The 14,444-nt window shown below is 59.3% G+C and overlaps 1 protein-coding gene across 3 annotated transcripts in view; it reads left to right on the plus strand.

Annotated features, from left to right (window-relative positions):
- DLG3 (discs large MAGUK scaffold protein 3) overlaps positions 1 to 14,444 on the plus strand; it is a gene marked incomplete at its 5' end in the record, with an annotated part of 75,034 nt that overhangs the window by 23,014 nt on the left and 37,576 nt on the right. For 2 of the 3 annotated variants that reach the window (XM_082488207.1, XM_082488208.1), the window contains one exon: positions 1,173 to 1,505. The exons of the other annotated variant lie outside the window; for it this stretch is intronic. In XM_082488207.1, coding sequence (XP_082344333.1) covers positions 1,173 to 1,505 — 333 coding nt within the window. Of the gene's footprint in view, positions 1 to 1,172; positions 1,506 to 14,444 lie in introns of those variants that run through there. 3 annotated transcript variants of the gene reach the window in all.

Below are 14,444 nucleotides of genomic sequence, written 5' to 3' on the forward strand. Positions count from 1 at the left end.
GGGTGACTCTCTTCTGAACTGATTCCAGTCTGGCACTCCTGTGCGAGAGGTGAGGGACTGCCTGAGCTGCACCGGGAGCAGCGCCCTTGCGGGCATTTCTGCTCTGCTTTTGCCATCCATCCCCTGACAGCGGTAGGTGGAAGGCCCAGCAAAGGTCCCCGGGGTTTCTACATCCCCCAATGCACCCGCGGCCCGCAGGGCAGCGGCAGCAGCCCCAGGGTGCTGTGCTGGCGCGTGCGGTACCATTTCCAGCAAAGCCGGGTGAGAGCTGACGTGGGGATGCGACCGAGATGCTGCTGCCGGGCTAGTGACCGCGGTTCGGGTCTGGAAAGATGATTTCATACTCCAGTGCAGCTCAGGGCTGATGGGAAGTGACCACCTCTTGGTGTCAGCCAACAAAGCCGGCAGGGCCGCCCCCCGCCGTGCTGGGGCTGGAGCTGCCCGGGGCCGGGGCGAGGGCGGCCGCAGGTGATGCAGGAGGCGGAGGAGTTCTCCTTTCTCATCCTCCCGGACGCCGCCGGCGCGGGGTCGCGGGGCGTCAGCGGGGGCGGCGCGGGGGCTCCCCGGGGACCCCTTCCCCGGCAAGGGTCCCCCTCCGGTAGTGGCAAACGCGGCCGGGGCGCGGAGCCGGCGGCTGCCCCTCGCCCGCGCGCTCGGGGCGGGGCGGGGCGGGGCGGAGCGGGGCGCGGAGGCATCGCCGGCGCGGATTGGCCGCCGGAGGGGAGAGGGGAGGAGTCGGGGGATGCTTCGCGCCGCCGCAGGTGCCGCGCTCCGCGCTCCCGAACCGAACCGAACCGAACCGAGTCGAGTCGTCCCATGCAGCGGAGCGGGACGGAGCCGTTGCCCCGCGCCCCGCGCCGGGAGCGGCCGCGGGACTGAGCGGCGCCGCGGGCGATGCCGCGGCGCGCCCCCGCGGAAATCACCGCGCTGTAAACCACCCCCCCCCCCTTCCCCTTCCTTCTCCTCCTCCTCCTCCTCCTCTTCCTCCTCCTCCTCCTCCCGCGGGGGCCGGGGGCGCCGAGCGGGCGAGGAGGAGGCGGCAGGCGCGCCTTGCGCGGGGCGGGGGCCGCTGCCGCCCCCCGAGCATCCCTCCCTCCTTCCCTCCCTCCCTCCCTCCGCGCCGCCTCCCTCCCTCCTTCCCTCCCTGCCGGCTCTATGGTGTGAGGGCAGCGATGCACAAGCACCACCACTGCTGCAAGTGCCCCGAGTGCTACGAGGTGACGCGGATGGCGGCCCTGCGGCGCATGGAGCCCCCCTCCTACGGCGAGTGGCAGCACGAGCAGTACGGCTACGGCGGGTACGGCTCGCAGACCCTGCCCGCCCCGGGGGGGGCCGCCCCCGCCGCCCGCGGCAAGGCCAAGCTGGGGCCCCCCGCCCGCGACCCCGCCGCCCTGAAGCAGCCGCCGCCGCCGCCGCCGCCGGGGAAGAACGCGCCCAAGGTGAACGGGAGCGGCCCGGGCTGGTGGCCCGAGTGCACGTGTTCGAGCCGCGACTGGTACGAGCAGGTACGGGCCAGCCCCCCGGGCGGCGGCTCCCCGGTGATGGGACGGGGCGGGCGGCTGATGGGGGGGTCACCCGGGGAGAGCGGCGGGGTCGCGGCAGGGTGCGGCGTCACCCCTGGGGCGTCGCGGGCGGCCGGGGTGGATGCTGGCGTTGTTGCGGTTGGCCGGCACCGTCGCTCTCAGGTTGGCTACCGGCATCGCTCGGGTTGGCATCGCCGTCGTGGTCCTGCCCAGCGTAGGAGCTCTGCATCGGAGCAGCTTCCCCGGGGCCAAGCTGGGCCAGCTGGGTCTCGCTCGGCACAAGGCGGGCATTCAGGCATGATGTTTTTCGGACACCCCACCCGAGGTCCTCCGCCGCTTACGATGCTGTTGCCTGAAGCCCCGGCAGCGTCGAGGGCATCCCATCAGACTGTGGTTAACGGGCGTGGGGCGTGCTGCCCGCCGGGCAGCCTCATGGGCTCGCGGTGCCACTTGCCAGCGCTCCCAAACTGGCACCTGCTCTCCATTGAGTTGTGGTTTCCTCGCTCTGCTGCTACGTCCCTGCTCCCCGAAATCATTATGTAACCCTGCTCTGGTCGCTGGCTTGCTGTGTGCTTTCTGCCCCATTTCACTGCCTCCATTTCTTCCCACACACATTCGTTTTATTAGTGTTCTCCTCCAGGACCCATTCTCAGGCTGTGTCTCTCTTTCTCCCCTAAATGGAGAGACCAGTCTTGCTTTGAACCCACAAGCCAGCTTAGAAAATGGTTGGAGCTGTTTGCAAAGCATTAAAATGGAGGCTAGACCCTGCCTGAAAAATAATTTACCCTGCTTTAGAGAAAGGCATTTCAATTTGCTTCTTCTGCCGCTTTCATTCATTATCTTCAAACCTCACATTATTTCTTATTGATCCTTCTAATTATTATTTCAAGATGCTGTAGCAGGCAGGCACAAGGGAATCAATGGGAATTCTCTCCTCCTTTCCCCTCGGAAAACACAACCTTCTTCTTCCCTTCCTCCCTTTTTTTCTTCATTACTGTCTCAGTCTGTAGCTCTGGTTGAAATAATTAGATTAAAAGCTGCTATGCTCAGACGATGTTTACAGAAAGCACCCAAAAACCCAGCCACCTTCCTATCAGCCTGGTCTTGCTTTCTGTCTCCTTTCTCTGCCACTCTTTGCATCAAAATCAGCCTCGGCTCTCTCTCGCCCGCTGATTCCTGGCAAGCATTCTTCCATCTTCCCTTCGCTATCTCTTTTCCTTCCCTCCATCCAGAGCAGCGAGCTCGGGGAGCTGGGTGGGAGCAGGGAATTGAAGCATGTCTGCTCCCTCCTTTCCACTCCTGCTTGCATGACAGGTCCGGCCCGGGGTTCCTGGTAAGGCGATTGCAAGCAGGCTGGGAAGGAAGCGGTGCCAGCTGCATCGCCGCCGTGGCAGGCTGGGCAGGGGAGCCTTTCATGTTTTTTTTTTGCAACGGTGGAAGAGAAATCATTGTCTCTTTGTGGTGCTGCCACGGAGCCCAGGGGCTCGGGATGCTCTGAAAGTCCACGTTGGGAATCTCTGCTCGGCCTTAGCCTTTCTGAAGATGGAGGGGGGGGGGGGGGGGAGGGGGGAAATATCGAAAGCTCCTCGCGGTATTGCAAGCGACGGAGGATGCCAGTGTGTGAGGCTACGTGAGCATAGCGGGGTCTGCATGTAGAATATGACGTGTGTGGTATGTGCGCTGCCTGTATCGGAGCAGGCAGGATTGCTCCCTGGTGTGTAGCAAATGTATGCAATGAGTAAAGCTTTGCAGCAGATACCTCTGCAACGCTCCCCTTCTGATCCGAGGGTGCAAAGTGCCTGAGCCATCAGGAATCTACGTTCTTCCCAGTCCAGCGGTGGGCAGAGGGACAAAAGGTGGTGAAATGGAAACAGCTGGGCATGGCTTCTGCCCAGGCAGATGGGTTTGGCTCTGGGAGGCCGGGGGATGCCAGGCTCGGGGTAGATTTGGCCGGATGCTGAGGATGTGGAGCTGGTCTCCTCCGCAGGAGCTGAGGCAGCCTCCGCGTCCTCGAGAGCTTCGGCTAGAGGCAGGGCTGCCATTTTCCAGGGCTGCCCCTTTAAATGAGCTCCCTGTCCCTGGAAGCACTTCCAGCAGCAGAGGTGGGAAGGGGTGTGCGGGGCCAGGAGGCATCCCCGGGAAAGCGGGGGTCCGTTCATCTCCCGGGGAGCTTCACCGCCTCTCGTTTAAGCCCTTTTTTTTCCCCCCATCACCGCCTCTCATTTAAGCCTTTTTTTCTCCCCTTGCTTCTCCACGCAAGCAGGGGAGAGCGCGCACCGCCTGCGCGCGCGGGTGCTCTGACATCGGCAACGTGCTCACGGCTGCATATGGTGGTGTATGTTCTCTGACATCATGCGTACTCGCAGACCCTGTGCGCAGCTCCGTGGCATGTGAGACGTGCCCACACGTGCTGCCCGACACACGGCACGGTCCCAACGTCAACCCACACCTCCTCCCACCTCCGGTGCCCCGTCGGTTCTCTCCTCCTGCCTCTCCTCTTCTCTAGGACGCAAATTAGCTTGCTCAGGCAATACCAGTAACTGAGAACCCCTAATCCTGACCGTGGGGAGGGAGGAAAGCTCTGAGCTCCGGGTTTCTCATTTCTTTTTTGCTTTGCTTTTCTTCTCCCCTCCGCGATCTCTTCCATTTCTTCTCCCTTATCTATCCGTGCCCCCTGCTCATCAGTCCCTGCTCCTCGCGCTTGCTGTCATCGCTGTCCTCCATTGTTCCCGTGGCTGTCCCTCCGGCTGGCTCTGCGCCCTCCTCGTCCCCCCTCGCTTGCTGGCGGGAGATGCGAGCCCTGCCCTGCCACACTGGGGTGAGAGGAGGACTCCCGGCTTTGGGGGAGGAATGGCAGCGCGAGCCGGGGAAAGCAGCCCTGATGCGCAGCGCTAGAGGAGCAGAACGCTCAAACCCCTCCTCTCCCTTCACACTGACGCCCACGAGCTCTCGGAAGAGGAGCGCTGAGCTGCCCGGCCGTGCCCGAGCCCCCTCGCCTCCCGCTGCTCCCCGCGCTGAGGGTCCGGCACCGGCCGGCACCGTTCCATCCCAAAAGGGGAGGTCCAGCCCTGCGGCTCAGTTCACCCCAAGGTCCCTGCTTCTGGGCATGGTGGCCAAAGCGGGGTCCCCCGTGAGGCTCCCAAGGGTTTCACTGGTGTTTTGCCGTGCATTTTGGGGTGGCTGGGGCACCGGCAGCCCCTCTCCTGGCTGGGGAAGGGACCCCGGAGCAGTGCGGTTCCCCGGCGTGTGGTTGGGAAGTGCCCTTGGCCCCCCGGGGCTGCCCCAGCTTTGGTGGCCCTGCTTGGCCAGATATGTGATGTCCTGCTGTCCCCCCAGCCTGCAGCTCCTTTCTCCCTCTGGGGGGTGCAGGGGGGGATTAGAGTAGCATCCCAACGAGTCCCTGACCACCTGCAAGCACCCAGAGCACGCCGGGCTGGCGTGGGCTCCCCCGGCAGAGGTGTTTCGTGGCCAGGCAAGGGGAGGAGGGGGACAGGTCCTCCCTGCCCGTCTTTGGCAGCGAGCGTTTCACCGAAAGCCGTGTTTTTCCATGCTCGTTACAGTTCCTCCCATGTGCTGGGGAATTACCTGGAGTAGGTGAGCGCAGGGCGGCACATTTTGACTGTGGCAGGATTTGGGGCTCCTGATTTTTGGGGCATGGGTGGGGGTGGCGGGGGGGGGGAGGGGGGAGGAAAGAGCCTTGGGGAGGCCGTGGGGGTCCGGGGTGGGTTTCCGAGCGATGGGCAGGCATGGCTGGAGGGAGGGAGAGCGAGCGGCGACGGGGGCAGGCGGGAAGCCAAACGCGGGTTGCTTCGTGGGAAATGGCTGAAGCCCCAGATGTTCCCTGGGGAGGTGCGAGGGAGGGTGAGAGGAACGGGGTGCCGGGGACACGGAGGCAGTGGAGGTGGTGAGGTTGGCAGGGTGATGTTGCTATGGCTACTCCTGTGCTATTCATAGAAGAAATTAGCTAAATCTTTGCACTGAAAGGTGGAGGAGGAGAGAGGAGGAAAGGCGTTCTCTGCGTTTGGAGGGAAGGAGAGAAGCCAAAACAGGAAGGGGGTGAAGTTTTCCTCCTTCGCTCCGTTCCTGCGCCGTGAAGGGGCATTTGGGGGGAAAGCACCGCTGCCTGACCTGCCCAGCGCTGGCAGGGCACAGGGGGACGCGGGCAGAGAGGAGCCGCTCCGTGGGAAAGGCCCCCGCCGAGTGTCCCCGCAGAGCCCCGCGTGGCAGGACCAGCTCTGCATCGTGCCAGGAGCGCAGGAGACATCCTTTTAATTAAAGACAGCCAATCTGTGAAAGGTATTTTTGGCAACCTAAAAGTAGATACAACTGTAGTGAAACTTGCCCTTCGCGTCGGGCTCTGTCGCTGAACGCGGCGCTTGTCTGTTCCTGACCCTGTCCGTCTGCTCGGCCCCTGCTCTGCGGTCGCTGGTGGGTCCCCATACCCTCCCTCCACCTCCAGCATCTCTTCCAGCGTGTCCTCCCGCCAGCTGGAGTCCCGGGAGGGTCTTCCCTCTCTACCACGCCTCATCTCACTCCACTCCCTCGTTGCAAGAGTTTGATTCCCATCCCACAGACCTGTTTGTCACCTCCTCACTCACGATGTGTAAATCTGCGTGTCTGTTCCTAATATATCTCCCTCCATCTGATTTCACCTCTCAGCTTGTTTCTTGGGCATCTCCGTCTGGTGATCCTGCCGTCATCACCCAGTTGAGTTGCTATAACCAGGCGCTGAGCTGCTCTCCTCCCCCAAAAATCCAGGCTTGCGCCCGCTCTCAGCCCCTTGCCCCACGGAGCTGGGAAGCAGCCGATATTTCTGATGGTCTCGACCTTTCTTTCCTGCTGCCCAGCTGGAACCGAGGCACAGTGAATGCTTTATAACGTCATTCCCCCTCCCTGTGCGTCTCCTGGGGAAAGTTACGCCTTACCACCCAGATGCCGGGTGAGCTGGTTCCCCTCACCCACCCCGGAGCATCCTGTGTCCTGCTGTCACCCATCCCTGGGACCGGGCGCCAGATGTTCTCAGTGCTCCTTCCCAAAACCTATCAAGGTCATTTAGGAGTGGATAGCGGAAGACATCTATCTCCTTAGTTTCTTTATTCACCTGTAAGACTTTTCCCCCTTCCCTTGAGCACGTGAAGCTCTCGGACCGGGGCTGCGTGCTTGTGCTTACTCGCCCTTCCGATGCATCCCATTAATACAGTAAGGGATAACATTGGAATTAAGAGAGGGGAGCTGGAGGACTGAGCTGAGCTCCTCTCCGGCTGGATTACCAACCGCTGCCTGCCAGCCAGCCCAGCCGCACACACCGTGGCCCCGGAGCTGTACCTCGCTGCCGGTTTTGGAATGTCGAGCTGCCGGAGGGACCCTGGGAGCAGCGCAGGGAGAGGTGCTGGAGCTGGTGTCCCCACTGGCTGTAGCAGAGGTGTAGATGCTGCTGTAAAGGCAGCGTCTGAAGCCACGTAGGTGGGAGAGACCCCAACAGCGCAACATGTGGAAGAAGAGGAAAGTACCCACCAAAAACGGGAGGACGTGGCCCTGCCACATTGCCAGAGGAGGAGAACGCATTGGTGAGGCAGGCAGGGGCCAAGCACGGGCTGGTTTCGGCAGGGTTGCAGCCCATGTGGAGGAGGTGGCTGCTGGTGAAGAACCTGGAGGTGGCACGAAGACCTTCAGCCTCCTCAGCTCCCCGTGTCCCCATGGCTGCGCTTTCCATCTGGCTCTTCTCCCATGGTTTTGGGTGTTCCATGGCTGGGACCTGCCTGAGCCCGGTCCTGACCAGTGCCCGGGATTCGGTGGGGATCTGCCAGCCATCCTTAGGGAAGCTAACCCCCCATGCTCGAGGGAGAGGGTCCCACGGGGGGTTGCATGAGGGGAAAACCCAGGGGACGGTCGTACCAGAGGTCCCGTGCAGGTATGGAGGTGGGTGGGAGATGGAAGCAAAGCAGAAGCCGTCGCCGTCTCTGGAGAGCTGCCTTGTTCGGGTAAGCTCCTCGGCGCATCGTATGCCGTGATGGGAGGAGAGGAGCTTCCGCTCCTTCCTTAGCTGCGGATGCTCATTTAGAGAGAGGAAGTCATTAAGACTAATCAGGCCATAATCAGCCGTGGCTATACGCCGGGTGCCCGCGGCGCACAGCGCCGTGCAGGATGCTCTCCGAAGGGAGCGTGGTCTCGGGGTCCCGGGGGAGAGCAGGTCCAGCACTGGTCTGCGCTGGGGCACGAGGAGCTCGGTGTGGTTGGGGCATGGGGACTCTGCCTGCCATCCCAAACCCCCCGTGCGGGCGGGAGGGACGTTGCGTCCCTGGCTCAGCATCGCAGCTGCGATTCGGGAACGGGCATAACCCTCGCTGTGAGGTCGTGCCAGCGCTGCGGGTGCAATGGGCTGTGCTAATGCTCGCAGCTGGTTTTAACACATGCAAAGATGGGATGACACAGGGATCCCTCAAGGGCCCTCGTTGCAAATCCAACAATGTGCTATGAACGCGTATCGGGGACTTGGAGACAAAAACTTGTAACACTGCATTTAACAAGTTCAGAATACCTGACTTTGGAATGAAGTTCGCGGTTTAGTCTGCTCGATTGGATGGGGCTCGCGGAAGGACTGCTCAGAGGGTGTAATTATTTTGGGGGACATGTGGTGCTTCAGGGCACCCTGGACCAGGCCCTGAATACCCTCTTGTCACCTTTGTGCTAACTGGAATTTCGTTTGGGGCTCTGTCGATGCGTCTTGGTTTGCTTTTGTCCCACAGAAACATGTTTCTTAACACTTTGTAGCTGGGTGTGCACTGGAACTTACTGAAAAGTAACCAGGGACCAAAGAAATCTTTATTTTAACACCGACCCTTATTCACTCTTTTATTTATTTTTTTTTTCCCCCCTCTGTACATATGTATTTGTCTGAGAGCGGGGAAAAAAAAGCACGTGAGTCTTTCAGATGATAATAACTTCCTGTGAAAAAAGGAATTGAGTCAATTTTATTTGGTACCACCAGGTCAGAGGGAAGCTACCGGAGCCCAGCACCTCTGCAAATTGGGTCACTTATTTTAGCGGTCTGAGCCTGGAACAGGATGTCTAACTTTCAAGTATGAACACCCTGGCCTTAATGATCACTAAATGGAAACTTAGACTCCACAGAGCTTCTGTTTGGGGAAGCTTTTTTCCTTCCCCGCTGAGTGAAGGCTTTTTTCAGTCCCTATTTAAGCTTACTCTTAAAAAAAAAAAAAAAAAAAAAAAAAAAAGCACCAAAACAAAGATTAAACCCTCAGTAGCTGCTTGTGTTCGCGTTACGCTTTGGGCACTTCAGCGGCTTTGCCAAAGATCCTTGTGATCAGGGACCTTTCAAGTCCCACGGTCCCCGTTTCCAGATGGCGGCGGTGCTTTGAGCCGGTGTCGAGGCGCAGCTGCGGGGCAGGGGCTCTGCTGCCCGAGCCTGCTCACGCCACCGATACGGCCCCGCTCCGGCTGATGTCTCCCGGAGAGGAGGGCTGCGCTCGCCCACGGGCCACCACGCTGGCTGGGAGCCGGGCACGGGGGCACGGGCAGCAGCGGGTGCCTGGCTAGCCCGGACTGACACGGGGGGTGTGTGGGCACCCGCAAGCTCCATAGTCGGTCCCGGCATCGTTTCCTACATGGTTTATGCCACGTGTCGAGCTGTGCAGAAGGAGGGCATGGGGTCAGGCTCAGCCTGTCGCTCACCTTCCTGCAGGCGCCCCGTCGGGTGGTGTGCGCGTGTGCCTCCCCCTGCCCAAACCGTGTCAGCCAACAGTCTCTCCAAGAGTGGTGAGAAAAACCTGGTGCGAGGGGAAAAAAAAAAAAAAAAAAATGCAGGGAGGGTCTCTGGCCGTGAAATTCTTCAGCCTCCAGCAGTTTCCAGCCTCCGTCTTCTTTTGCTCCCTTTCTCCGTCCCAGCCCCAGGGGAGCCCTGAGGGCTGCAGCTCTCCCTCGGGGCTCTGCAGCCGGCTGATGCTCCCAGGCACCCACGGGAAGAGCCCGCGAAGGCAAAAAGGGGTGAGCACAGGGGGCTGCGAGAAGGGGACCGGCCTCTGGCAGCGGTGTGGTACCTCTCCCCTTGAGAAGGGAAGGGATAAGAAAGCCGAAGCGTGGATTTGGTATTGAGACGTAGGAAAAGCCCTACATCTCGTGGGCCAGCTGGGGAGCCCGGCTTCAATCCGGGAAGGGATGTGCCGTGCATCGTTTCTTAACGGGAGGTCTGTGAGGTGGCTTTCCTGGGCACGGTCGGGTGAAAGCCGAGGGGTCTGTGGGCATGAAGACATCGAGGGGGTCTCGGGGGGACCTGGAGGGAGGGTGCCAGCATCCCTCTGCTCCACACATCTGCCCTGCCGCAGGGGCTCGTCCGTCCCTCACCTCGGGCAGGAGCGGATTTCTGTCCTGCCTCAGGCTCAGAAGTGCCCACAGGACGCTGTGGAGGAGCTGTGTCGTCTGAGGTGCTTTGGGAGGTGATGTTTTTGGCAGCTCCGCGTTGGGCTCTGGGTTGGTGCAGGAGGCAGCCCCGGTGTTGGGGAAAAGCAGCGTCTGCGCGAAGGGCAGGGAAGTCTGGCGCGAAGCAGATGAGCGTGTCGGCGCTTATCAGGGTGAGCGGCGGCGAGCGCGGGCTCGCCGTGTGTGCCGCGCCGGCAGGACCTGGGCTCGCTCCTGTGAAATTAATTCATTAGCTCGGTGCGAACCCGCTCCCCCCCCCCGGCAGCGGGAGCCTGTCGGTGCTCGGGCATCCCACAGCCGACCCCGCTGTCGCGGAAGCATCGCACCACTCCTCGGCATCCCTGAGCTGGTACCTGCGTCTTCACAGCTAGCGCCCGGCGCTGTGGGGTCCTGCCACCGAGCAGCTGCTTTCATAGCTGTAAATGCACAGCCTTCTCCATGGTTTAACACCCTTGAAAAAAATATATATCAAAGCAGATGGCGCTGGGCTACAAGCAGCCCACTGTGTCCACCCTGTTTAGATGCTTCTGCTGGGCATCGCCCCGCTTGGCCTCTGCCCCTGAGAGCTTTTAAAAGGATGGAAAGACTGAATTTCTCTTATCTCCAGAGCCGTTTCCTTTTGAGTGTTACTATTATACCTCTGATGGTACGAAGCAAAGGATATTAAAAGGCAGATTGACTTTTCACTCTGATCCAGTCAGGGAAAGTTGCAGAAATAAAGGAGTTAAGTTAGTACTTTGCTTCTCATCCACTAGCCCAGCGTCACAAATAGTCACCCTGCCCTGCGCATCCCTCGGTGTGTGACACATGGGGCACACCAGCCCCCTGCGGAGACCAGCTCTGTGCGTTACGTTTGGGTTTTGTCAGCTCTGGAGGCTCCTGTTTGAGCCCTGCTGCTCCTTAAGCTGAAAAGGGGGTTTATATGCGGGCACAATCCAGTTGTCGTTGGCCTGGGATGTCTGCAGCACATGTATTTTGTCTGGAGGAGGTATGTAATTCCCGACCTCTGTGGGCTGCCCCCGTGCCGGCTCTGTGGAGGACGTGAAGCTCTTGCAAAGCTTTGGGATTTCAGCTCTGGAAAGAATATCTTGAACTTTCGGTGCAGAGCCTCCCCGCTCGGTTCCCGTGTGCCAGCCCTGAGAGCAGCCCTGGGGGAAATGTCGCGGGGCCAGGCTCGGCCCTCGGAAGCGAGCTAACGAACCTCCCCCGTTCACATGTGATTGCAGCTTTTCTTTTGGTTGGAAGTTTTGGAAAATCATCGTGTTTTGCGATTCCTACCTTTGCCCCAGCAGATGACAGCGATAGAAACGGAGGCGAAGGGTGATACCTAGAGATGTTTGGGGCTTGGCTGCCACCAGGTGACTGTGCTGGTGCCCCTGGGCTGCCAAGGGCAGTCACCCATCAGAAATACAGCCTAAACAGCAGCGTTCTCTCTCAGATGACTGCCCAGAGGTGATATCTAAAGGCGCTTCTGAAAGGCTGCATCCTGCTCCTGAGGTGTGTCTGAGCGCTGCCGGCTGTCCTGCTGCTCCCTGCACACGCGGCAGTGGAATCGCTCCAGCCCTGGGGGAGGGGGGGAAGCTGAGGGCTGCCAGGGAGGAGACGTCCCTCCTGTCCTGGCTTTAGCCATGAAGGCAGCTCTCCCTAGACAGGCTCTGGGCTCTGCCGGGTCCTCTGCAGGGAGCCAGCCCCTCGCTGGGGGCTGCACGGGGCAGGTTGCTGCTCCTTCTGTTTGCTCCTGGGCTGCGGCTGCCACCGGGACCGTCAGGTAGTGCTCGAGCGTTGGTGCCTCAACACAGGTGAATGCAAGGCTCTGCTTCTCTCAGCCCCTGTGAGACCAGAGAGCTCTTGAATCTTGACCTTCAAACCTCATCCCCCTTCACCACTATTCCCTTCAACTCCTGTTGCTGCCCAGATTTTCCCAACAGCTGTCCTCTGCCTCGCTGGCTTTGTGCCGAGATCAATCTCTCTGCATCTGTGCGGTGACGCCCCTCGCCCCCCAAGGTCCTCTGCGAGTCCCACCTTCCCCACAGCCTCCAGCCCCTTAGCCCAAGGATCTCTGCAGCCCTCTGCGCCTCTGCCTGGTGGAGGGAGTTCGGGGCACCTCCAGCTCTGCTGGGCTTTGGTGGTCCTGCTGCCATGGGGTCTCGGACCTCTTCTCTTTCCTTTGGTAAACCCCCCAAGCACAAACAGGCCTTGGTAAATAATAATAGTGTGATGAAGCGGTTTAGATGGAAGAGATCTGACAGCCCCCATTGAATGTGACCTGAATGCACAGCCCTGTTCCCTCTTCTCCCTGCATGCAGCAACCCCCTGCTCCTTAGGGCATAAATTACTTACCGTTCCCTATAGAATTGAGGGCATGGTTAATTCACCAGCATGTTCCTGCTGCCCAGCAAAAAATGATGATGTTCTCTCTGGCTAGCAGAGGGCTCGGCACATGTGCCTGCTTGATGGAGGGAGGCAGAGGCTTTTCACTGTCAGGCCCTCTGCGTATTTCTGAGTCTTAGGTCTTGCCTGACTCTGCAGTAGAACAGGCAAGGTGCAAATGTTGGAATATTTGCAAGTGGAAGCCAGAGCTAATGTCTAAACACCTTTGTTGTAGTAGCAGGAATAGCTGGCCACAGGAGGCAAGCGGGGATTTCCTGGTCTGAATTCCTCCTGACCATGTGTGACTCTGTTTTAAGCAGCCACTCGCATTCGGCATCTCCTGGGTCCCATCTGGAGCTTGAGTGGGAAATTGTGCTCCTAGCAGTATTTCGAGATGTAAAAATCACTAGTGTGGAATGGCTGCAAAGGATGCTCAGTGTGCAGTGAGCAGGCTAGACAAAATATGTCCTTAGGGCTCACCAGTGTGTGAGCGAGGCAATGTGATGTGTGATTTGTGGGCTATTAGTAATTCTACAAAGAGACTGACTGCAGTGGGGCTCAGTGGAGGACTCGGGCTGGACCTGCAAAAGCCTCTATAACATTATCATACAGAGCACTTCTCCCTGGGAGGGGTCCAAAGCATCATTTGTGGAGTTGAATTCGTGTCATAAATCATGGGGCACGTGACGGGCTACATTCACTTAGGCTGTCTCTTCTGCATCCTTCCTGGAAACTCATCTAATAAGAGCTGGCCTCTGGCACATCAAGGTTCAAACATCCACCGTTTGTTAATTGCTGGCAGTAGAAGGGCTTCTTTTTTGCCTTGAAATGTGGAATCCCTTCCTAGAATTGCACTGGGGACTAATAAAAGCCAGTGCCAGGTTTAATATATGCTATCTCACAAATTATCTGGATTAAATACAAAGACTGCGTACTGCCAGAGAGGGGATATTCCAAGCTTAACATTGCTTCTGGGCCATGGAGATCCCAAGACATTGGACCTGAAAATTGCAATTCTCTTATGTGTGTGGGAGGGGTTTGGCAGGAGTGCTTGGAAGTGGTCATATTTGCCTGAGCTGGAGAATTAATTGCCATAAAAACTATGGTTTTGTAACCAATAGTTACAGCTGCAGGAAAGATCAGAAAGCATCTGAATAAATCAAATTAACTACCTCCTGCTCCATCCATATGAGAGCAGAACCTTTCAGAGCAAGATTTAAACCACAATCTGGTTGATCCCTAACTCTCCCACCTACAAAATGAGCAGAGTGAAAAGTCCAGAAATATGGTCAACTAAAACAGGAGACGGTGGGGATCACTGTGCTGGGTTATGGGAGGAGGTTGGTCTCTGTCGGGGGCATATAAACGCAGAGGAGGGCAATGAGGAGGTAGCCTGCTTTTGGGAAAATACCAAAGACTCCAGAGGCCGTTGGGGTGTTCAAGACAACCACACACCGTACTGGACAGACGCTGGTTTCTGTTAATTGCTCTACTAGCCCACACCTTGACTTGCTTGCTGGTGACCCTGCCTGACGTTTCTGATGCCCTAAGGCAGAGAGGGTCCACCTCCCCTTGTAGCTCATGTCTCTCAGCGTTTCCCCATCTCGTTCTGGCTGTCGTCCTCCACAGGAGCCTTGCATGGCTGGGAATCCTGACTCACCCCTGAACTTCCCGGTTTTGCACCGCTCGCTGGTGAGGAGTGTAGGCCTTGTTATTAATCTTAAATTCCTCACTTTTTTGCCTCTTCTATCCCACGCTCCCGCTCGGAGGCAGACCCCTTCTCCGGCTGCCCGGGGCCCGGCAGCTCCTGGGGGAGGCGGTGGCGGCGGCACCGCGCCTTCAGGAGGTTTGCGGCGCTGGACAGCTCCGGGGCGGCGGGACCCCGCCGGGGGTGGGGGGAGCCCGTCCGACACCCCCATCTCCGGCCGACGGCGCTGCGGCCCCCCCGGGCCCTCCTCCCGGGACAGCCTCCCTCCCTTTAGGGCCTCTCTCCCTCCCTTTAGGGCTTACCTCCCTCCCTTTCGGCCCCCCCTCCCTCCCTGCCTGCGTTTGCCCTCTGCCCCCACGTCCCTCCTGCAGTGTGCAACGAGCTAAGGGGCAGAGGGCAGCCCGGGA

The sequence above is a fragment of the Vanellus vanellus genome, assembly GCF_965231255.1.
Source record: "Vanellus vanellus genome assembly, chromosome: 10".
NCBI lineage: Eukaryota > Metazoa > Chordata > Aves > Charadriiformes > Charadriidae > Vanellus > Vanellus vanellus.